A 24,082-nucleotide genomic window follows, 5' to 3' on the forward strand; every position below is an offset into this window, starting at 1 on the left:
ACCAACTAAACTCACCTCAGTTCGGAAAAGATCCATCACATCTGGGACGTGATGGATTTCGCCGTGACTCCTCATTAGAAGGAGACCCAACCTGTCTGAATCAGATGGAAGGGAGAGATAGATAGATTGTCTCAACAATTTCACGCACTTTGACTCGCTAGTCATCCAATACCATATCGTGCACTTGATCAATGATTTCTGGTGTTGTTACATTTTTGGGCGTCCTTCACGTGGATCACCTTCAAGGCTGGTACGGGCACGTTTAAACTCGGCAGCCCATTTCTTAATTGTTGAAAACGAAGGAGAAGAGTGCCCATAAACTTTTATTAACTTCGAATGAATTTCTTCTTTTGGCGTTAAGCCTTCTTTTACAAAGAATTTTATAACCGCACGATACTCAATTTTATCCATTTCAAGGGTACAGACAACACTTTTGCTTCAGACAGCTGTATGAAACAAACTACTTGATAGAATGACTTGCAATTTCACATGGATGCTTACGACAGATGTACCAACTTAGAAAAAAAAAAACACTTGTAGATAGTGTCGCCATCTATGGTTGAGGCCGAGAACTTTTCAGACCATCCTCGTATATTGATATTACTCGAAAATCCCTGAAATAACCACTCCACAATGCAGAATGAAAATGGCACCGTATGATGGGTGAGGCAAGTTCACTAGAACAGCCGCATAGGTTGCAGAAAATTCCAGTAATTTATTCGAAATTGCAAAGCTATCTCGACTAATAACATTGATCAACTTTTTAATTATAAATCTGACATGAACACGAGGGACTGAAAACATTAACAACGAAGTAATAAAACAGAGAAAGAGATGTCTCTAAGATTTATAGTATTCATTTAAAAGTTAGAATATCTAGACTATTATTTGCTGGTTGTTCAACCAGGAAGTCAGAGGCCCTATGATTTACAGATCCTGACATAAGTGTGGGAGTAGAATCAATTTAAGAACTTGGGATTGCTGAGGAAACAATGATTTACAAGACGTCCACAATATCCAGTAACAACCGTTCCTCCCTTTTTTTGCATCTCCATGTCCATCTGAGATTAACAAACGTCACCAATTCCATATTAGGGAGACATTCTCCACTATCGCAAACAAAAGTGCACTTTATACCATCCAATCCAGGTTTGTACCGTAGATATTTTATCAAGAATCGTAAGAGTGCAGTGTTTGTCTTCCCATGTACATAAACTTTTTATTATCTTCTCTTTACCACCGAATTACGAGGGCTTAGAGACAATGTCCACCCCTACTGTGGACAACCCGTTGTTTCACGTGTGTACAACACGAGATAAATCACAGTCAAATCTATCTTTCTACCACACAGAGGGATGTACAGAATCGGTGCCGCTAAGGACAGATGTCGGGAAAGGGAACACGGGAGAGAGGGGGGGGGGAGATGAACGCTGTCACTGGCGAACCGCCGAACAGTGGGAAGTACCAGAGCGACACCATTTTCTCTTAACCTCTACTAGAATGACCAGCGTTATCTGACAACCATTTATAGGTACGAAGGAGTGGCGGGCTTTATATCTAGACGATAACTCCCTCCCCCCCGCTTTCCGTGTCTTCTTTTTCCTTTCCTCCACTAGCTTTGCAATTTACTGAGGTGAACCTCGGTTATCAGGTATTGCACACAATGGATATTCTGTACAAAGTATATCTCTCTCGTGTCAGTAATTATAATCTACTATGTCACTTCAAGGGTCAGGCTTCGTTCAATAGGTGGCGCCAGTGATTATGTGTATAATAAATGGGAGATCTCTGCTGGTGTCAGTACTGTCTTGGAGCTTTTCTAAAAAGGAATGGATGTTTTTGTCTTGAGAAAATGAGATCAATATTCCTCCATTGAAAACGCGCACTATTTACAGTCGAAAGGGTAATTCATCACTCGTGACAACTCTCTTTGTATTCTTGCATTAGGAAGAGACCCCTACGCAACTTGTTAAGAGGACGGTGTGCTATTATTGACCGTAATTTTATATATAAATCTTCAACCTGTAGGACCGGGCCATTAACATTTCAAAAAATAGAGTTTTATGAGTGTGGCACAAATAAAGAAAGATGATGCGCGGACAAGCGTATTTTTATGATTTCTACTGTCACTTCATACTAAGCACAAGAAAAAAAAAGTTGGATGCAATAAATGCCAAATCCGTCCAAACAGTTCATGAAAAATTCCACACTGAAAGTTTCGTAATATATTCGACTGGCAACCGCATCCATAAGAGGAAATCCCTTGGTTTTAGCCATGAAAAAACATCCTCGCGCGTTTTCATCAGCCATTATTACTACATAAAATTCTAAGGTTCCTCTCAGATTTACAAAAGGAACATCAAAAATCTCATAAAACACGAAATGACTTCTCAACTATACCCTCCGAACTCATCTCCCGTGATCCTTGGTTTTCCATTACGATCTCAGCTCTCTCGCCTCCACACCTCGTTTATCTTATCCTTTTTTTCTTTTTTTTTCCCCGCTGCTCTAGAATTATTATCGGTTCGTATTTCAACTCTTTGTGCAAGCCTGTAGCAGTAGTGTCTGTGTAAACAATGTGTGGGCACCACGCTCTACAACAGGCAATACGTTACTGGAGATAAAAATATCGGTTACTAGTGACCGTTTAAAAATAAAAAATAAACTTTATAATTTTAACGGGTAAAGAGATCGGTCAACGAAAAATTAAAAAGAATGAAAAAATAAAGAAGTGTGAATATTAGAGGTCACACTTAGTCAGTACGAGCGGAGACACGGTTAGTGGATGTAATGTTAGCATTGGGATGTTTGAAAATAATTAACACAAGGACACAACAAGCAGAGTAGACTAGTCGATTCCGAGTAAGATTGTATATATAAGGGACAATGTTTACACTCAAATATTCCATAAGGAAGTATGAGAAACTCAAGGATTCATTTTAGTGTTGTCCATTTTTGCTCGTTAGGTAAACGCATGTGTTCTATCATGTTGACTTTGTTTCTGTATTACTTAAAGTCCTTTTTTTTTTCCTTTGCATTATTTTTCAGAAATACGAGGCTAAAAGTGATATATTTTTCGTTTCGTTGTTTTCACTCAAGATTTAGACGACTTAATTATTTTTAGATTAAAAGTTTTGAATATATTTCAATCCAGTTTCTGATCGGAATATCCGTTGTTGTATCAGTATAAAAAACTTACGATGAATAAAAGCACATGCACTATAATGAGAACTTGCAGATGGATGTCTCACACGTAGATGTAACGACAGAAAATGATATATGTTAATAATTCAAAAGTTGTTAAAAGAAATAGGGCAAAGAGACTTTTTTCCCAGGTTTAGTTCGCATGAATAAAAAATCTCTCTGGTTTAAAGTCGTAAGTTAAAAGGAGCAAATTGCATAAGTGAAATGAACACTTCGTTTGACGTCACAAATACAAGAGATCTCTTACTTTAAAAAAAAAAGTGTTAAGTGTCATACACCATCTATTTTCTTTTCTTCCCTGCTATTGCACAGCGACTCATTTGAGCGCAGATTCCACGAGGTTACATAGATGTACAAGGCAGTCTTTTCTCCTCTCTCTTGTGCCAGATCAGGTCGGGTCATTCTAGCCCTCTAAATCGTGCAGTCCCTTAGCTGTAATGGGCACCACCTTAAGGGGAAAGGTCGGTCATATTTCATAGTTTTATTTTGACGGAAATAATTCCTCTAGGGACGTACACATGTTCTTCCCTTAATAGCAGCAATTTACTGGAATTCTAGTTATGTTTCTCAGTAAACAGGGAGAAGAATCAGGATCTTATAATATATTCTGTTTTGAGGTATTGTTTTGAGATTCAAACTAACAAGCATCTCTCCAATGTCAAAGAGGGTGTGTATGTAAGGGGGGGGGGATTGTTCTTACGCTAGGAAGTAAAATCTAGCAAAAACGAGATATATTTTAAAGCATATAAGAATCGTCAATTTAAAGAAAAGAGGAAAAATGTATCTCAGTAAAAAAGACATTAGAACTTGTCTATTTCCTTGAAAGTATTAGTGAATAAAAAAAAGTCTTCGATTCTTTCCCAAAGAGCCCTTCCTATTATACGAGAAAGATGGATAGATATTTTTATCTTAACGATCCAAACTCCCACACATCTTTTTAAGGTGCTAGCGGAAGTTCACTGACTTCCTGTTAACCTTGATGGCGTCTGGAGTTCAGGACGTATGCAGACAATGTGGGAGGCGGGATGGGCAATTTTTATTACTCCAGTATGAACAAAAACAATTTTCGAACATTATTAGTGAAAAGAATGCGAGATAAAAACGCAAGAATGGAAACAATCAGAAGAAGAATTGAAATTAAAAAAACAAAACAAAAACGGATGATTTATAAAAATGGGAATTTCTCAATAGCATCATCCTTGTATAAGTGATGCTATTCGTTTTCATGAGCAATTTAATTATAGCGTTTTGAGATTACGTATTGAGAACAATTTATTATTTTCATTTTTAATATATATATATATATATATATATATATATATATAATAATCTGTTTCGTTCCAAATCTCTTGAATTTTTTAAGCGTCAAAGATGAAAATTTTAATAAAGATCCTAAATCTACTTAAAAGATAAATAAAAATTCAGTCATCTAGGACAGGTATCGCCTTTGTATAATTTCAAACCGCTTTGCTATTTAAAAAGATCTGATTGAAAGCAAAATTGAAATATTTTATCGAATTTAATAGTGAATACAGATTTCAATAACATCGGTCTAGCAGGCAAGGGCAAAGCATGGACGGAGAAAACGTTGTCATTGGTAAATACTAATCAGTAAATATACACATTTGCGGATAATATCAGTGTATACTTGTTACGTGCTACAATTGTGTATTATTAGGTGCATCTTTCACTAGAGATTGTAAAAGCGTTAGACAATAGGAAACTGTTTTGTAAATTAAACATGGAACATTTTTCTAGTAATTTCAGTCCCTATAACAAGCAAAGTGGTGATCTCGTTACTTCATTCATATAATAGTTTTTTTTGTGTGTGCGCGCGCGCGCATTAAGGACTATCAACGTTAAACTGTTTTTTTTTTTAATGCCAATCCTAACGAAGTAAAGCTCTAAGCCTAAAATATATTAGTATCAGTACTGTGAGTGGAGTAAGGGTTAGATAATCTACAATCCCTGATCTGCAGACCAAAAAAAAAAAAAAAAAATGAGACTTTTTCTCAAACTAATTCAGGCCTCTCATAAATAGGGTGGGTCTCATACACCAGGCGATGGTATTCTTCAACCACCTAATGACACATTCACAAAACATCCATGCTCACGGTGGAATTAAAACCCACATCTTGTGGATTGAAGAACGCATGTGATTTAGTACCTGGCAGCCCAAAACCTATTTTGATAAACTAAATTTAGTAAAGATTCAACTATCAAATTTCTCCAAAATTTTGAAAGCTTAGAGAGTCAACTATGTATTTGCGAGATGCACCTGGAGTTTGTAGTGGCAGTGATTCATTCTGAAAGACCTTAGAGAAAATTCTGCTAAGATTTCACTTTTTATTTGCAAGTCGTATTGTATAATAAATGCATTTTGTAACCGTGGTGTGCGCGCGCTTGTTAAAAGAATAGGATTGTAGCGAATTAAAACTGTTATGGTAATGAAATATACTGCAATCTTAATTCAAGACTGGTTCACCCAGTTGAAAAAAAGACCAAAATTGTTCTTCATGCTTTTGCTAAAATTAATACCTAAGGCTTTTCATTCAAGTTTCATTCAATAAATAAACACATTAGCACATGAATTTCATTCATGTGCTAATGTGTTTATTTATTTATTTTTACTTCTGAAGAAAACAGAATACCTTTTTCTCACATTTTCACTCGTAAAATATAATACGGCCACAGGTTCAGAACGATATTTCCAAATGGTTGTGGTGATAAGCTTTATGGACATTCAAAGAGTTAGCGGTCACCAAAAAGGATAAAAGCTAATTTAACAGGGTATGAATAAACCGTCATAGTTTGTGTTCTTATTTATATTACAAGAACACTTATTGTAAAGATATTTTTTTCGTCGTTTATTAATCAATGAAGGACAGTAAACTAAAAAAATAATTATTGTTTAAATAATAATTGCTTCCTCAAAAGAGGAAGCAACTATTATTTCTCTTAGATAAAAGAAAAGGCATTAATCTGATTGCTAACAGAAATTTTTCAGATATATCGGGCACTGTTCTGTTTTTTTTTTTTTCCTCCCCGCTTATAGTTGACAAGATCAGCGTGGTTTTGATTTTCGCTGGGTTTCTCAACTAACAAATTGGATTCAATATTTGAAACTTACAAATTATAGAAAAGATGCACAGATCATGAACTCAGTTGCTTTTGATCTAGTGTAACAATCCCGCACACTTCAACTCCTTAACTATCTTTTCATGACTGCCCAATTCTTCAGTGATACAAAATCTTAAAAAAAATGCTGTATCTCTAAAGGAATCATTCATTACAAGACCCTCATTTCCCCTTTCTCGGCATTTTTTTCAAGATGGGTGCTTAAGAAAAGCAATAATCAATTTTCATGAATCCACATTAAAAAGTGTATCTCTGATTATATATATATATATATATATATATATATTAAAAAAAAACAGCGCATGCTACCAGGCAAAGATCTTTGATCTTTTCAAATGGAAAGAGATTCGAGAAAGACTTGTACAAAATTAAAAAAGAAAACAAAATTATTATTATAAAATCACTGCTTTATGAAAGAGCAAAGTAGGAGAACCATTTCCTGTAGTACTTACTCGTTTTACATTTGCGCATGAATACGGGCTTAGCACCGAGTGTTGAAGTTCGTAGTAAAAGAAAAAACGTACTGTGAAATACACTTTTAATATTAAGAGGATTAAAATTTGTATCAAACTTTAAAATGTGCAAATATTTCCTATGAATTTTAAGAATTTTCTTTTCAATGCGAAAACACATTAATCCGAAAATGAAGAGCAAGCTGTGTTTATCGTGTCTAAAAACCATGCAAATTTTCTCCTTTCGTAGGACTTACGAGGATATTTAGTGTACATTAAACGAAATATAAAATAAAGCAAACGCATTATTATTGCCTAAATAAATGTGCCTGGTCAAATCAATTGTAACAACAGTAGTGGGAGGTTAGTTTAGCCTGCGGCCATCTCAATGTTCGATAAACAATCGTCTCTAAATTTGATCCTTTTAATCTTAACATGCAGTGCAATAGATTTACGCCTGTTCTTTTCACTGGAAGCAACAGCACCTTTATTTTGAATTTTATTTATCTGCCATTATTAACAATAAAATAAAACAGTTTATAATTCGCAGCGAAACATCACAACAGAGTGACATAGCAAACGACGAGGTCATAGATAAACCAAGTTCACGAATACTGAATAAGTTCATTCACGACAGCTTCGTATGAGCGAATGCGACGTCACATCAATGAGTGTTGGTGATAATTGAAGAATCGCATACAGTATGAGTGGATCGTCGTAAAGTGAAGCATCGAAAGGAGGAGTATCACTGGATGTGTGTGTGTGTGTGTGTGTGTGTGCGCGCGCGCGTTTGACAGCAAGGAAATGACAAATTAAACGACACGAATTTAGTTCAAGAGTTGCAGTTTGTTTTTATTAGCGTTTCTGATTAAGATTTTAGGCCTGACAACTTAATAATGCGGCATAAATAAATATTATTAGGAAAAGTTTAAGTAAATAAAGTAAGAAATATTAAAAAAAATACTAGTAATCACTTGATTCTACTCGAAAAGTGGATGTTCAATCTTTAAAAAAAAAAGTGCAGAAAAGCCTTTAATTGAGAAACATCATTCCTAATTTCTCAAAGCATTTAAGAATTCGGGAGGAGTAATGATAAAGGATAAGAAAGAGAAAAAAAATTAAACTGTAAGAAACAGTGCGACAAACCGGAATAAATAGAAAGAAATGTCACAGTGAGATAAAACATTATAAAGATAAAAAGTAATAAATTATGACTAAGCCACTTTAGTAGTTCTATTTTCTATTATAAAGGAAGAAGAAAAAATATATTAATATATTTCTTATGAAGGGGAAAAAAATTAAACTTTGTTCACATTTTTGTATTCATAAATTGCAAAGTGAAATCAAACACCTACCTCTGACTTAATCTTTTCCAGCAACAGTGATACAGGAGCGAGGAAGTTCTCGCTAAACTTTTGATAATCTCCTTGGTAACGACATAAGAGGATGTCACGTGACTGCCGGACTAGTTGAGTCTTGACTGTGTCAAAAGGTTCATAGAGATCGCTAAGAGCAGCCTCAGCTAAGATTGCCACCTCGCTTTGTCGCTATAAAAAGAAATTGTTTACAATTACAAACTATCAGGTGACTGCCAGACAGCAGAAACATACTTAAAAGGGGAGAGGAAGTGGGAGGGGGGGGGAATGGAAATGTAAACCAAAAACCTTCTCGTATAACAACTTCCAATCTCTGTCTCTTATTTCTTCGAAACTGAACACTGAAATATGGTCAATTTTCCAGAGATAACTGCAGTTACTTTTTATTACTAATAAAATTATGATAGTTTTAAAATAAAACTATTAATAAAAAATAATAATAATTAACATTTTATTTTAGATATTTGCCTTACACATCGTTCTTCGTAAATATCCGAGCATGGTTAACAAATACTTTGTTTGGATGAACCGATTTCGGAACTGTATCCTCCAACCTGTAACATCGTTATTGACCTCTAACCATCGTACCCGATGATTAGAGGTCAATAACGACGATGGTTGGAGGAGGACATTGATCTACTTCTGTTCATTTTCTTCGCTTTTTCACTGAGCATTATATTGTTCATATAGTATTGTACATACTAATTAGATACATGTGTTTATTACCTAATAAACTGCTTGTGTTTAAATATTTTTTAATTAGACTTAACATTTATTATAAAGTATTTAAAATGTAAATAAAACAATCTTCAAATATTCTTAATCTAAATAATCCTTTAGTAGAGACGATTATGTTAAATAAATGTCCATATTACAGATATATTAATTATTAAACTGACCTTTTGAATTCCCAGTAATTCTGATCTGAAAGGTCACACGATGAAATAAGTTGGACCTACAACTTGCAATTCAAAACAATCCGAATTTCCATACAACTGTCATGGAGCAGCTTTACCGCTTGTGCTATTAATTTATTCCATTTACCAGAGTTGTTTCCTTTTGCAGCATAACAATCTAGTAAATAGATTAGCTCCGTCTTCCTCTAATTTACATCACAAGTAAATTTCATTTGGCAAAAGCCTGGAGTAACTGTATTCGAATTCACGTGACACAAGCACGTTACGTTTCACAATTACCAAGCCACGGTTCCAAGTCACGAGATTTTGCGTATGAATCCACTCATGCAGAAAACGAGCAATTCACAGAAGTGGAGGCACTCGATAATTTTCTGTGCTAAATGCGACCACTATTTCTACAGGGGGGGGGGGGGAGAGTTTAAAATGCACAGTGGAAGATATTTTACCTTTCATAAATGTCCATGGTCATTCAAGGAAGCATCTGAAGGTTTTTTTTTTTGTGTGTGTGTGTGTGTGTGTGTAACGGGATGGCACTATATAAGCGGAAAGTTAAATTGGAGACTTCGGGCAAACACTTAAAGTGGCGGCTGACAATCGCCCGTGATGGTAGCCAGAGATAACCTCGGCCTGCTAGTGACCTAACGACGTGGATGCTTTGGTGTGGGAGAATAAACGCGGACGCATTAACCTCCCCGTAAACATCAGAATAAAAGGCTTCACAAGAAAACAGGCCCGAGTGAACTGTGACCTAAGGAAGCGTTAGTGGGTAATGGAAACGCTTATATTTGTGATAAAATAGTGCCAGCGAAGAAAAGAATTACTTCAAAGTACCGATTTCGACAGTTAATTTTCACTTCCTGTTTATACCTTTAGTGTGAAGGTCGAAACACAACAACAAAAAAATAGAAATAAAATGCATACAAAAGAAAGTAATAACCAGACATAAAATGGCATCCAGAGCCTGAAATAATAAGACAGTAATGGTTTTTGAGTTTTCTCAGCACTCCAAAAGATATTTTCCAAGTTCCTTTGACTAAATGGTTTCCATGATAAATGATCTTGGATTTTTAAACTCCAAATTTGAAAGTTACTTCCGGTATTCGAATCATATCATCACATTATGGACTTTTTAGTGCTAATAAAGTGAAATGATATCATCAGTTCATTTTAGAGAAAAATATAATCTAATAATTATTGTTTAAAAATGTTTTATATGGAATCAAATCATGCAGAATGGTGTAAGTTAAATTTGAAAGAGCTCAAAAAAAAAAAAAAAGCTTTTTTTTTTGGTCAAGATTTAGATTTTTCCAAATGCATAGCTCATTCCTTAAAATTAGCTATGACAACGAAATAACATATGAATATATGACAACGAAATAACAACAACAAATAACTGAAACACGATACTGCTTTTGTGGGTGTTTGTAATTACGTAGATCACTCGGTTGTCAAGGTAATATAAAGATAAATGAATACATTCTGTTAACCGAAGGTCACTCACACTATAATCAGATAGCTGTCAACACATTCAATGATTCGTAGTTGTAGGTCACAAAAGTATTAATAAGAACCCATTCGTTTCAAACTCCATATTTGTTTCTCCGCAACCTGTTTACTCCCAACATCATGCAGCTTCCCTTATGAAGTTTTTAATCTATAAGCAATGGAAATTACCACTAGTTTTCAATTGCAGCAATTTACTAGGGCAGTGGTTCCCAACCTTTTTCCACTCGCGTAACCCTTTTAAACCCATTTCTATAAATTGTACCGCTTGTTTTTAAAATAGCTGTTTTTAAATAATGACACTTTTGTTCAGCGCCTATCTTAGTGTAACGCACTTACTTAGTCAATAACTGAACTAATAACGCGTCAATAACGTCTACTCCCCAACCCCCCGGGATAGGCGTACCACCGGTTGGGAACCGATGCACTAGGTCCTAGTGACTAGGGAATTATTATAGAATACGATGATTTACTGTTGCCTCCTTGTCCTTCGTCATTCCCTTTTTACAGGGATAAAATCCCGAGTTTCCGGCAGAAAACGCTTCATATGAGATCGGATAACTCACCTTTAATTGAACAGGCCTAATAAAGGTTCTTCATATCATAGATGGGTTCGAACCCGGGCCTTTTCAACCCAAGGACTCCGCTGAAACCAACTGAAGGTATAGAAGCTCAAATTCATGACTGAAAAGAAAGTGGTATAAGGTTGCTCAAGGATGGTGATGGAGCCTAGAATTTGCGCATTAGATGCGCATATTCTCCGGTCGATCGATCTGTGCTTGCGAGATGAAAGCACAGATCAAGTTTTCAGGAGGAAACTTCGTGTAACCTCTTTTTTAAACTGTGATAAAAAGCTTCAACTTGGTTGAAGCTTGCCATCACAGTTTAAAAGCAAAATATTCATGAAACAAGGATCCGGGAAAAGGAAGGGAAGAGTGTACTATTTTAGTCTCGACTTCTCAGCATATCCAGTGGATGATAATTACTGTATTTTCCATATGGGGACAATACTGTATTGTCCCCATATGGGAAAGTTGCGATCAATTTCGAAATTGATCGCCACTGGTCATTAGAATAAATCATTAAAGAAACGTACAAATCACATTTATTATTTTCTGTTGGAAGAGATTTACGCGTCGTCTGTGCGATAGGAATTTTATAATCTCTTGCGAATGTAAAAGGTATGTTTACTCTGGTATTTATTCAAAGCTATTGATAATTCAAAAATAAAGATCGTCCTAGCAGGAGAAGAATGAATGAATTTTAAATCAGTTATAACATTTAATGAATTATTAAAGTTAGTATCCGAGTGAAACTTAACTCGGATACTAACTACTCTATGATAACTTCTAATTAAGCTAAATCATATTGCATTTTGAAAGATCGGTTCGAATCTTTCAAGGATGTAACAGGGATGCTGATTAGTTGATCTCGGAGATTTTATTCTCACGGAACTTAGGTCTTTCTACAAGAAAAACCGGAACTGGTAAACACAGAAGTTAATGATATAATGCACTGGCCACATGGCCTCACAGATAATTCTAAACACCAACCCAGCTGCGCCCCGTACGTATTTGCCATTGCTGATATAATGAACAAAGACGACATGCACTTCCCCATCCCTTACAAATCATTCCGTGTAGAAGCTGCTAAAACGTGAAAGGCAACTACACAGTTAATTTTAAATATAAACAAATGCAGATGATTTTTTCCACGTCTTTTCATTTTAATTCCTAGCAACCCCCCCCCCCCCAAACTTCTATCATTTTCATGACCTTTGTAGTCCTTTAAGATTTTTCCCCAGGAAGTGAAATTCGTTCTCTTTCCTAAAGATCATTTTCTTCCTGTGAACCATCAAATTACCTGTTTTAAGTGTTCAGAACGGTTGAGGAAACCCATCTAAATGTGGAGGTTAGAGACCTTTAGTACAGTCCTCCATTCACCGGTTATTTAGAGTTGGAGATGACGGCAAAAACGACAATGTGTACGACCTTCACCTTGACGGAGTTGCAGTAGTAGTGATAGTCCAAATTGCATTTTCATCATGTTGTCTGCACTTTGGCGTCAATTGTGAGGCTTCCGTTTTTTTTTTTCCTCTCTCCGGTGAGGACCTTAGGTGTACGGTATAATTACAGCAATACAGAGAACATGATGTACAACTTTCCTCCTTACCATCCATCTTCACTCTGATAAAGGCAACTGTTACAAGCATGGGAAAAAATAGGATATATTTTTGCAGTTATCCTGAATTAGAATATATTTAAGAAATTAAAAGTAAAATCTGTATAAAGAAAATAATTTTTTTTAGATGGTAGACAAATTTCATCGCTTAGTGTGAGAACCACCTGCTCACGGGAGGCCTGAAGTTGTGAAGAAGATACATTTTTGTCTAGTGAAGATTTCTTAATTGTTATTATTAACAGATTGCGCTAAGGATTAGATAATAATGTGCTGTAGTTTATAACTTTTTATAGATAAGATTCACAGTGAAAAAAAAAATAGATTATGATCAAAGTAAACAGAAGACTGGACAGACCTAAAAAAAAAAACACTTAAATAAAAATAAAATAGATCAAAATATATACATCCGTGATGTTCATTATCCTCATCAATTCTAGATTCATTTCATCCTATAAATTATTTCACAAATTTGTAAAAATATATCTAAATGTGAACACTTCTAGTTTATATAATGAGCAGGATGTGTATCGGTGATGAGTGCAGTTTTTATTGAAAATTTTCATCTATATTTGTGACAGATTGCTGATAAATAAAGTTTATTTATCAGCAGTCTAGTTTTGGTAAAAAATAAGCGAATACACAAGTTGCGCATGCTCAGTACGTTCAAGTTTTTAATATTTGGTTACTCAAAAAATGCAGCATATATAAAATACTCTAGTCCCGCGCACACACGAATAAAAAAGAATAATGTAGCCGTGGAGTGGATAAAAAAAAAGAAAGAAGTTATTAACCCCGGGTTTAACCGGATGTGGGAAGGAAAAAAAAAACGATGAACTAAAGGAAATCTGAAATGAAGAAAATAAGTTATTTAGCAAATACAATTCAAAATAGTTTATTTACTCTTATTTAAATTCATACAAATTAATATTGATTACGAATGAATTTTAATAACGGTTTGATAATCTAGACGTCATCTTTTCAAATACCAACGTACAAAAGAAAAAAAAAATATTCCATCGGTAAATGAAACCTTACGCACAATATCAATTAATATCAGACCATATCTGCTCATTTGTACGGCTAATGTTTGTTATCCTCCCTCAGATCTATCAACGCTGTTTATTTTGTCGTCTGAACAGCGTCGGCGAATTCCTCTTTTTTTTTTTCTTCTTTCTTTCAATACAGACAGCAAGAAAGATGACAGCTCCCCTCTCACCTTCCAAATGGGCCGTTAGTGGCAATACGATGACTCTGTCAGAAGCGACAACAGATCGAGGAACTTAACACTTCCTATCCCCATCATTCAAACAGGGAGGAAAAAAAAAACGAAAGAAAAAAAACAACAACACTCTAAGGTCGCAGCCCTCTCCGAATAATGAACAAAAAAGAGGGCTGGTTGATAAGTAAAATTTCGCGGCCAGCCACGACATGACATCCCCTCCAGTGAAGGAGGGAGTACAGGCAGATGAGGACAGGACCGTTATCTACGGAGACCAAGGGATCGATTCGCTGACATTCACGGTGTTCTCTTCTCCATACCAGAAGAAAGAAGAAATGAACGCACCACAGCTTGAGAGAGAGAACAATATCGAGGATGTGGGGTTCATAGATTGGAAGACAAATGATAGAGAATAAATTTAATTGCAAAACGACTCGCAGCACTACCTATGGAACTAAATAAATCATTCTATCCCATATTACAAAATTATATATAATTTTGTATCTTGTACCTCAAACATTATACTTTTCCATTTTGCAATAGTATCAAGAGATATTGCCCAAGGCGACTATGTGATTATTTCTCTTAATTTGGCACAAAATCATAGTTTGTAGCATAAATTCTTCCATCACCACTACTTTTGCTTTAATATTTTTTCTTTCCATTTTTTTACCCGTTTTATCACGTGAGACTCCACTCACAAAAAAGTGTTAAATTATAATACTATAATTGGGTTAAGTTTTATTTTTTAATTCCTAACTCTTTTTTTTTTTTAATTTTTATTCCGGAATGCCGAAAAATTTGCCAAAAATTTACATTATTCATTATGATCCAAAACATGTTTCCAAATCGGAAACATGTTTTAGATCATAATGAATATATAGTAGTTTCCTTTGGCATTGGTCTATGTGGGCTTCAGAATTCGTAACTATGTGATGAACAAGGCATCATTAAATATTTAGGGCAAGAAGTGGTCATGTTTTGAAGATCACATGTTCAAAAATATAAAAAGCAATGGCGATGACTTGATCCAAACAAAGTAAAAGTTATAGAAAAGAGAGCTGCCAGATGCACATCAGTGCCTAGTTACAAGTAATCTCAGAGTGGAAAAAAAAAAAATCTTTCACTTCATGATAAAAAAAATATCAGTTTTAAAATTTGATAATTTAAAAAACTAATAAAATTTTATATTTAATAAAATTAAGATTTTATTAAATATATGTATACTTCAAAAATCCAAGAACATTCACTTATAGCGAATATTTTCTAGTTTTTACATCTTCTCTTATATATTTCTTTCATATTTTTTATTTAAAATTATTTTTAAAACTCACTCCAGCATCAGCTTCTCAAATTTTTCAAAAGGGCCACTCGTCCTGCATGATGTTTTCCTATTAAAATTATCTAACAAATATTTACATTTTTTACATCTTTCAAAATTGGACTTTAAATATTTATTTTCATTACACTGAAGACTCATTCACGGAAAATATACTGCACAAAACACTCTGAAAGCCAACTTCCGATTATATTCTAATAAATTCTCCACAAGAACTTGAAATAAATTTCACATGACAAAAATAGTGGCACTGGGATACAGTATTTCCAATATACACAGTACATCTAGAATAAGTTCTTGTCTTAACACACACACACACTAGTACAATTTATACACCATATCCTCTCAAAACGCGCTTCCAGCTACGTAATATCTGTTTCTCGTGACCAGAATCTTTAGAGAATCAAATAGATAAAAGGCCATTTGGGGCTAATTCTGGGATGAATGCGACATGATTGTTCAACGAACTTAGACATTTCGTGGCCAGTTTAGTGATCGGTAAATGATCTACCTTTATCGTGATCATAAGGTTATGACTAATGATTTCAGATTTGGTCTTATTATTTGTAGTACTTTAATGTTTTCAAAGGTTTACAATACAAAACCTGCTTGCTTCTCATTTTCATTGGTTGTTGTTTGATAGCCTGACTTAGGAATTTCATCTTGGTTTTAAAAATTCTGCATTAAGCAATAGCCTAGTCTCCATCCACCCGTGAGTGGTTCTAACAGGCATTTAAGTGCCCACGACCTAAATATTCTCGGATTTCTTAACTGTAATTCGAGGATAAGGTCGTTAAGCCTTATGCCTCTCGGTGTATCCTGTGTCTGTAGATGCGTGTGTTCACGGGCCGGTTTGCCTGAAGCCGGTATTGTATGAGACCGGCTAACTCACCTTTAGTTGAAAGAGACTAGATAAAGGTTCGATGTGTTTTAAGTAATCTAGTTACAAGTAATCTCAGAGTGAAAAAAAAAAAAAAAAAAAAAAGATAAAGGTTCCTCACGTCACTGGCGGGAAGCGAACCCAGATCTTTCCGACCAAAGGGCTTCCACTTCGCCTGTACTGACTGAGCTACGGAGGCTCACTAGCTTCGTCTCCATTTCAACAAAATCTGAAATAACCCTTTGTATTGTATTAAATAAATTTTGTTCCTTCCTTTAAAATATTTCTTCATGTCCCCACCAAAGAAATCCTGGATCCACTCAGACTTAAATAATTAAGACACTCGTTGGCTATTGTTAATATGTCCCAATCAAACAAAAATACTTTCTTCACCCACTCCTTTAGAAAGGAGTAAAGATTTTAAGGGTATCCCTTTCGGTTCTCATTTAGCAGAGCAAAAACTACGAGGATTTTAATTTACTCCTTAATTTGCATAATACTGAACTTTTTCGGATTCCTTTCAGAGGCTATTCCGTGTAAGAATTCTTACCATTTTTTTTTTTTTTTCTATTTGTCCACAGCTTCGCACGTAAATATTATGCAATTTGAATAAATGGTTATTGTTCAGGGTGGAGGTAAGTGACCTCCGTGTTCATAAGCACTTAAACCATCACTTGGTAGTCGGTGTTATGTATTCACTGGACCGTGAAGAATCTGATAATGTAGCTACTACCTGCGTTTTTTTTTTTTTTTTTTTTTTTGGCCTTTGGCCCCCACTCCTCAAACACCTATCGTTCTGTTATCTTTCTGTGTTTAATAGAGTATGCACAAATGCGCGTGTATTCTGTTACAATATCATTATTCTCTAAGATAAAGTCCAGAAGGCCCTACCGTAAGAAACAAAAGTGGATTAGGAAGGGTGGAGAGGAAGCTGAAAAAAGAGGAGAGAGAGAGAGAGAGAGATCTATATAATGCAAGCAGTAGTCCTAAGGAAATGACGACCCCGGAAAAAATAGTTATCAACACTTGCAGGGCGTGTCTGGCGTAGAAACAATCACGCGCGCGCATATAAAGAAGCCGGGATTGATGCAAAGTAAAAGCACGAGCTTCATAGCAATTTGCACCCGGTAATCACTACAAGTTCTCGGAAGAAAATTGTTTTTCCCCTAGCGGCTAATTTATTTGAGAACAGACAATGGAGAACCCTACAGGAAGCTGAAAGGTAGAGACTAATTTATGAGCGTATTAAATCAACAGGAACGTTCTTGTAAATGCAAATTACACGATTTAATCCATATCATCGAGTTTAAAGTTCCGCCGGATTAGATTAAGCACGGGATGGAGCAGCAAAAAAAAAAAAAAAAAAAAAAACGTGAGATGTTTACTGAAAATATTCAGAGAATTTAAAACGGAGTCTGTTTGCGCCAGTAAAGGAAGTCGTCACCTGAATGAATGCCTTTCGGGATTTGTTAGTTTCGAATTAGGAGCATGTCATTAATATTGGTAATCATGTGCACATAAAATTTCCGATCTCAATCAAAATGGTCACGCAAATATGATAGACACTGCAGCGAATTATTAATTCGCTCGTTTCAAAGAATTTAACTTATGAAAATGAACGATAATTATTTGGTTCTTCTGGTTTTTTTAATATAAAATTTATGGATAAATCATATCACTGATAATTATTCATATTTGTGACGTTATTTAGGCTGCAATGCCACCAAAAATCTCAAATACTATCCAAACAAATTTTGTTTTATACAGAGTATGGAATTCCTGTACTACACTCTCCGAATCCAAAAATTATGAGCGTAAGAAAATGTTGAATGATTTGCAATTCTAATTTATTGCATAGAAATTAATTATTACCAAATATGAATTAGCATAATTTAAATTACGTACTTTGTAGATTATATAATCATGTAAACACATAAAAATGTAATTATAAGAAAACTTATTTGAAAATATTCACAAATTAGAATAATTTTTAACGTGGTTCAAAATATCAAAATAATGCGAAAATAAATGCACAAAAATCCTCACAGTCAAAGGGAAACAAAATTATACCTTGTTGCATTCCCCGCCCCCCTTAGCTTTTATGCCCGTTCGTAAGCGGTTGGGCATATTATTTACTAGCGGTTCACAATCTTTTTTTTTTTTTTAATCAAAACATGCCCATATGGTCTGCAAACTAGAAACAAGTTCATTTTTGTCTCTTGGGGCAACTTCTTGAAGACGTTTCTTCCTAATTCTCAATGGAGTTTAAATCTGGCGAGTTTACCGGCCAAGGAATTATATTGATTTGCCTTTCTCTGAGCCATCTTAGTACTAGTCTTGGAAATGTGACAAGAAGTTGAATCTTGCTGAAAAAGGAAATCACCATCAACATAAATCTTCCGATGCCGGTAACAAAGTGCTCAAGACTTTCTTGGTACACTTTGGAATGGACTCTTTCGTACACAATACACAGTCTACTTGGACCCTCTGCGGTCAATACAAGCCCATACCATGACAGAGGTTGCAAATTTCGTCGCACGTTTCATGAATTCTTTATCAAATGCTTCCTAAGGCCCCAAACACTTATCCCTTGATGACCATGGGACACACACAACGATTAACTGAAATCCACGCGCAAACGATTCCTCACAAACGAGTCAGTCCCGCAGCTACTGAAATATATGCTATTTCTATGCTCTCCTTCAAATCAATCGGAAAAATTTGGAATATTCTAATATTTTAGTCCCCGTTAAAATTATTCTAATTTTGTGAATGTTTTCAAAAAAAATTTTCTTATAATTTAAATTACGTTTTTGTGTGTTTAAATGGCTATATAATCTACAAAGTACGTAGATTTAGATGATGCTAATTCATATTTGGTAATAATTATTTTCTATGCAATAAATTAAAATTGCAAATCACTCAACACACTTTCTTTGACTATTCTAATTGTTTGATTCGGAGGTGTACGCGCGGGTAAATTCCTCACTCCACGGCATTCATCACTTGCTGGGATGGAGATTACAATAACCTATTGCTAAGAATCCTCTCTAGTGCTATATTCCATCGAAGAACTGTATATCAGCCTTCATATCTTATCATCATAGAAACTTTCCTGCTGCAAACTACATGTTAGGAAAACCAACAATTTTTTCCGTATATAATACGAATTATAATCAGCACTGTGGGAAAAACCAAGTAAAACAAAAAGAGATATTCCAGAAATCCTTCTAACATATAGCTACAAACTGTTATAATAAATTAACTTTCGATATAAAGTATCTGCAATTACATATTTAAAAAAATGAGGAAGTATTCTGTGAAATTAATTAATTTCTCTGAAATATATTTCAAAACACACAAAATAAGCAGACGAAACAATTATGTACCTAAAATTATACGCACTAATAATTATGTATCATAATTTTTGTATCAAATAATGATATGTAACTACCCTTAACGTGTAGTATTCTTCTAGTAACCAGAATGGCAATCGCAATTGTTACGCATATGCATTTTATGTTTATTCTTGTAAATCATGCCTTGCAATTTTAATCATCTTATACTGTCAATTTTCGTCCTTTATTCTATATCGGCCTATAATGTTTGTCTTGTAATTATGTCATCTTGTATTGATGCTATTGTAACGTCTTATTAATGTTAATAAGACGTTAGAGTATGTAAATAATTACATACTATTTTTCTAGTATTTTATTTATGTTGCAATATCTTTTGCATTTGTATTATTTGTTAACATTGATAACTCCATATATATATTATACAATATGTAAACGTTTCAAAAAACTGAAGTTAATTCTTAGAAAATGAAAATTATTAAAATGAGTTCCTGTAAGAGTAAAAAAAAAAGGTAAAGAAGGACTCGACTATTCATTGAAACAGTGTCGCTATCTCTTTTAACAGAAAAGAGTGAAATACATAATCAAATTAACCGTATACAACGTTATGCTGTCTAGCGAAGAAAGGATAAAGAAAGAATATGGGTCATGGCGGTTGCTTGAAGAACGAGAATCTCTTCCCCCCCCCCCCCTTCCTTAAATACAAACCAATGCTAATCGTGCGATGGTAAAACACAGGATAAACAGTCAGAAACACAGATTGGATGAGAAAGAAATTGAAACACACGCTTGAACTGAAGTGTGCTATGCAAGAGTACCTTGAAGGTTCTTTAGAAATATCCCAAACAACTCTCGTGTGAGAGAGAGAGAGATGCACGGGTTAAATTAACCGTAACGTTAATTATAGTCGATACTTCTCCCCCCCACACACACACACAAGAAAAAAAAAAGATTACATGATGAAACCATGCAACACACTAGGAATGCTTTCTCTCTCTTTCCAATAGAAACTAAATACAAAATCCTACATATAAAAAGAAAAAGAAAACGTTGACCTTACTATTATCGTATTTTATTTCCAGGAGAGTGCGAAGGATTCATTCAAAATATTTTCTGTTCGGTCATTCAATGTTTGCACACGCAACTCGTGTTAATATTGACCATATGTTGTGAAACACGCACAAGTTGAGGCATTGCCCCGAGAGGACAAAGCATCGTAATTTGTTATAGATTACGTACAGGGAAGTCCAAAACGGGAGGGGATAGATTGTTGTGTCCCATTCAAATACCGCACACCATCCTCACCTTCTATTCCGACGACTATGCTATTTTCTCACCTGTTCTTTTCCCATCTAGCAAATCTCTAGGCGCAGTCCGTAGCAGACTAACTGGCGACAGTCTCATTGATCTCGCCTTGGTCATCGAGAGCCTTTCCTGTTTAGAGCACTACCGCATGTAGATTTGAAGCATCAATCTGTTACCAACTGTCTGTAATATCACAGTTACATGATGTCCGGTGGGGAACTTTCCTTGATGCAGTACACCGTTCATCGATGGATTTATGAAGGATTTTTCATCACGTCCTAGCAATTAGAAGCCCGTTCATTCCAATTTAGATTCCTTTGTTTTCCAAATACGAAGCACTTCAATGTAGATTTTTTGGTTACGTTAATGCAGTGGCAGATCTTCGGCATATTATGCTGTTACAAAAGCAGGAGGCTGTCTAGGTAAAAAAGATCTTATGTAATGATGGAAGAGTTATTTTACTACACATTCCATGTCCGCTTTAAATTCAGAACCCACCTGCAGTACAAAAACCTACAGTGCAGGGTCCCAATAAAATTATTTTTATTCGCTCAAAGGCAAAGAAAAGTTTTGAACGTCGCTTTTTTTTTTTTTTTCAATTGAACAATGCATTTAGACGAAAGGTTTCATTGGTGGTGTGTCCATGCCATTTATTATGTTTAAAAATGGCTAGGTCACATGAATTTTAGTGCGAAAGGATGAGGAAGTAGTGGAGAGGATTGGAAGACAAGACAAAATAACAGAAGGTGAAATTAACTGTGAGAATAGATAAAAAAAAATTCCGAGTTATGCAATTGTATAAAACAGGAACCAAAAGGTTGTGGAAAACACCGCGAGAACTTGCACAGAGTAAGTGCAAGATCTTCCCCTGCTCGCCAAAAAATCTTAGCAAAACCTGATTTATTTTGGGAGGAGATGCGGTCTACTCAGAATTTAAAACCATTAATTCTAAGCGCTACCGAAGACCAGGATTAGAAGAGATTGTTCAAACATGAAATAATTTATCCTCTTCCAACACAGTGTGCAGAAATGATCACAGAGATTTAAAACAGTAAAATCAACACAGTTAAAAAATCGGAACAAAACATTTTCCGAATTTTTTTAGCTGTGTTGATTTTACTGTTTCATATCTTACTTCACTGTTTTATTTATTTATTTTTAAATAATCCATAATTTTGCTGTAGGGACGAAACATTGAACTTTTTCAAGTCACTACAAAACTGGGGTGATGAAATTCATCTCCCATCTAAAGACATTCGCAACTATCCATGTCAACAGCAGGATTTGAAACCTATCGGTTAGAGAGTGTACGCAATCCACTCAATCCAACTATGTACTACTTCAGTGTTGCATACTAAGGAACTTCTGGCAAAGATACGAGGCAACAGGGAGATGTAATGTGCAGAACATGTAAAGACTAATAGTTCAACAAATCTAAAAAAACAACAAAAATTGATAAACTTTAGTTTTGCTTCAATTATTAAACCACATTTTCTCATTAGGGACGATATTATTTCCCAAATTGAACAAGTAATTATTTTACGTCAGTAGGAAAAAGGAAACAAAAAAAAAAGATTTGACATATTAGAAAAAGTAACCCCACCCCTGCTCACCAAACCGCTCACGCAGCAAAGGCGATGAGTCTGCTACGCTTCGTCTATCCTCGGTTCAGATTGGTGCCGTGCGTCATCCCTTAAAATGTCGCACCTCAATCCGCAACTTTTATTAATAATATTCGATAGAGAGAAATTAAATTAATAAACTCCCAAAATTCTAGCAAATTCTATGTTTATTATTTTTATAATTTCTACGTTTCGAAACACACTGTCGCTAATTCAGGAACACCGAACTTGCAATCAGTAATTCTACCCCTCCCCCATCCCGATCTTTTTTCTTTTTTTGCATAAGCCCCCATTTTCTGTACATCATTTACTAAAGTGTGTACACATTTACTTAGTATCGAAGTTACTTTTTTTTTTTTTTTTGATTCCCTAAAGCTACTTGGGTTTTTCCTATCTAAACGGACTAGACAAACTGACCAGAGTACGTATGCAACGATCGACACTATAAATATCAGATTAATTGCTCATTGAAATTAGTTTATAAGAAGCCAAAATAATACTTCATCGAGGTTTGTCCTAATACATAAAACGAAGATGGAATGGAATATTTACACTTTCAAACACATACTTCTATCTCCTTCGCTTCCTAAATCAGCTCTCGCCCTCAAGTTTTAATTTTCTTCTTCCCTCGTCTGCTTCAATTTCCACAAATCTAACTGCTAAAGAGAAAACTGCTTCATTAATTTTTAAACTGTAAGATAAAGATTCACCATATCTACAATCACGAATACGCTTAAACTGTTTACTTATCAGAATAAGATATATTTTTAATTATTCATTCAATACTTGCGACCTTTTATTTGCTAATAAATATCTGTCTATATAAGTCTCCCTTTAGATAACTGAGGTTATAACTTGGTGTATTGATTTCCATGTTTTGGCATTTATATTCGCGAATATTACGATTTTCCTGCTACTGAACTTAGTACGATCTTTTGAGTTCAACTTGTGCTTTAAATGCATCAATAGGATTTTCACTAATGTATTCAGAATTGTTCTACTTTAAAACGCACATTCTTTATCAAAACATTTGTTTTCTAACAACTGTGTCAAGGCTGTTGGAGATAAGATTAAAAACATATCACAAGTATTTTACATGAAAATTTTCTATTTTCATTTCTTGTGAGCTTCAATATAAGCAGAAAAGAAACAAGTGATTTAATAAATCAAAAAAAAAAAAAAAAGATGGCTGCCATCCTGTGTCTCGTTATTCCTTCTAACCATAGTATAGCAATTGTGTTGACCAACATTCATTCCAAAATCAACAACGGATTCACTACTAAACTGTCTTTCTCCTTCCTTTGAAAAGAAAAGATAAACACATAAGTATAAAGAATGTTTGACGTTAATCAACATTCAAAAGTTACATTTTTTTTAATGGAAATCATTACTTAAGTATTGATTGATCCTGCAAAATCCACCCAACTGTGATTGTCAAACCAAGAGAAATTATTCCCATCCATTAATTTTTTTCTAAAACTTCTGTGGTGAAACATGTGATGACATTCCGCTACAGCCGAAACAAAGTGTTTTTAAACAAGAGGCTGAGGTAACATGTCACCTATCATACATTATATATCACCCACCTAC

The 24,082-nt window shown here is 34.8% G+C and overlaps 1 protein-coding gene across 4 annotated transcripts in view; it reads right to left on the minus strand.

The window, feature by feature from the left end:
- The window catches only part of LOC150110187 (puratrophin-1-like), an 877,727-nt gene that overhangs the window by 543,803 nt on the left and 309,842 nt on the right, over window positions 1–24,082 (minus strand). For all 4 annotated transcript variants that reach the window (XM_090398282.1, XM_090398290.1, XM_090398300.1 and 1 more), the window contains one exon: window positions 8,150–8,341. In XM_090398282.1, coding sequence (XP_090254408.1) covers window positions 8,150–8,341 — 192 coding nt within the window. The remainder of the gene's footprint in view (window positions 1–8,149; window positions 8,342–24,082) is intronic.

Source organism: Typopeltis vanoorti, chromosome 1 (assembly GCF_054136105.1).
Source record: "Typopeltis vanoorti isolate ZY-2024b chromosome 1, IOZ_Tvanoo_1.0, whole genome shotgun sequence".
NCBI classification, from domain to species: Eukaryota; Metazoa; Arthropoda; class Arachnida; order Uropygi; family Thelyphonidae; genus Typopeltis; species Typopeltis vanoorti.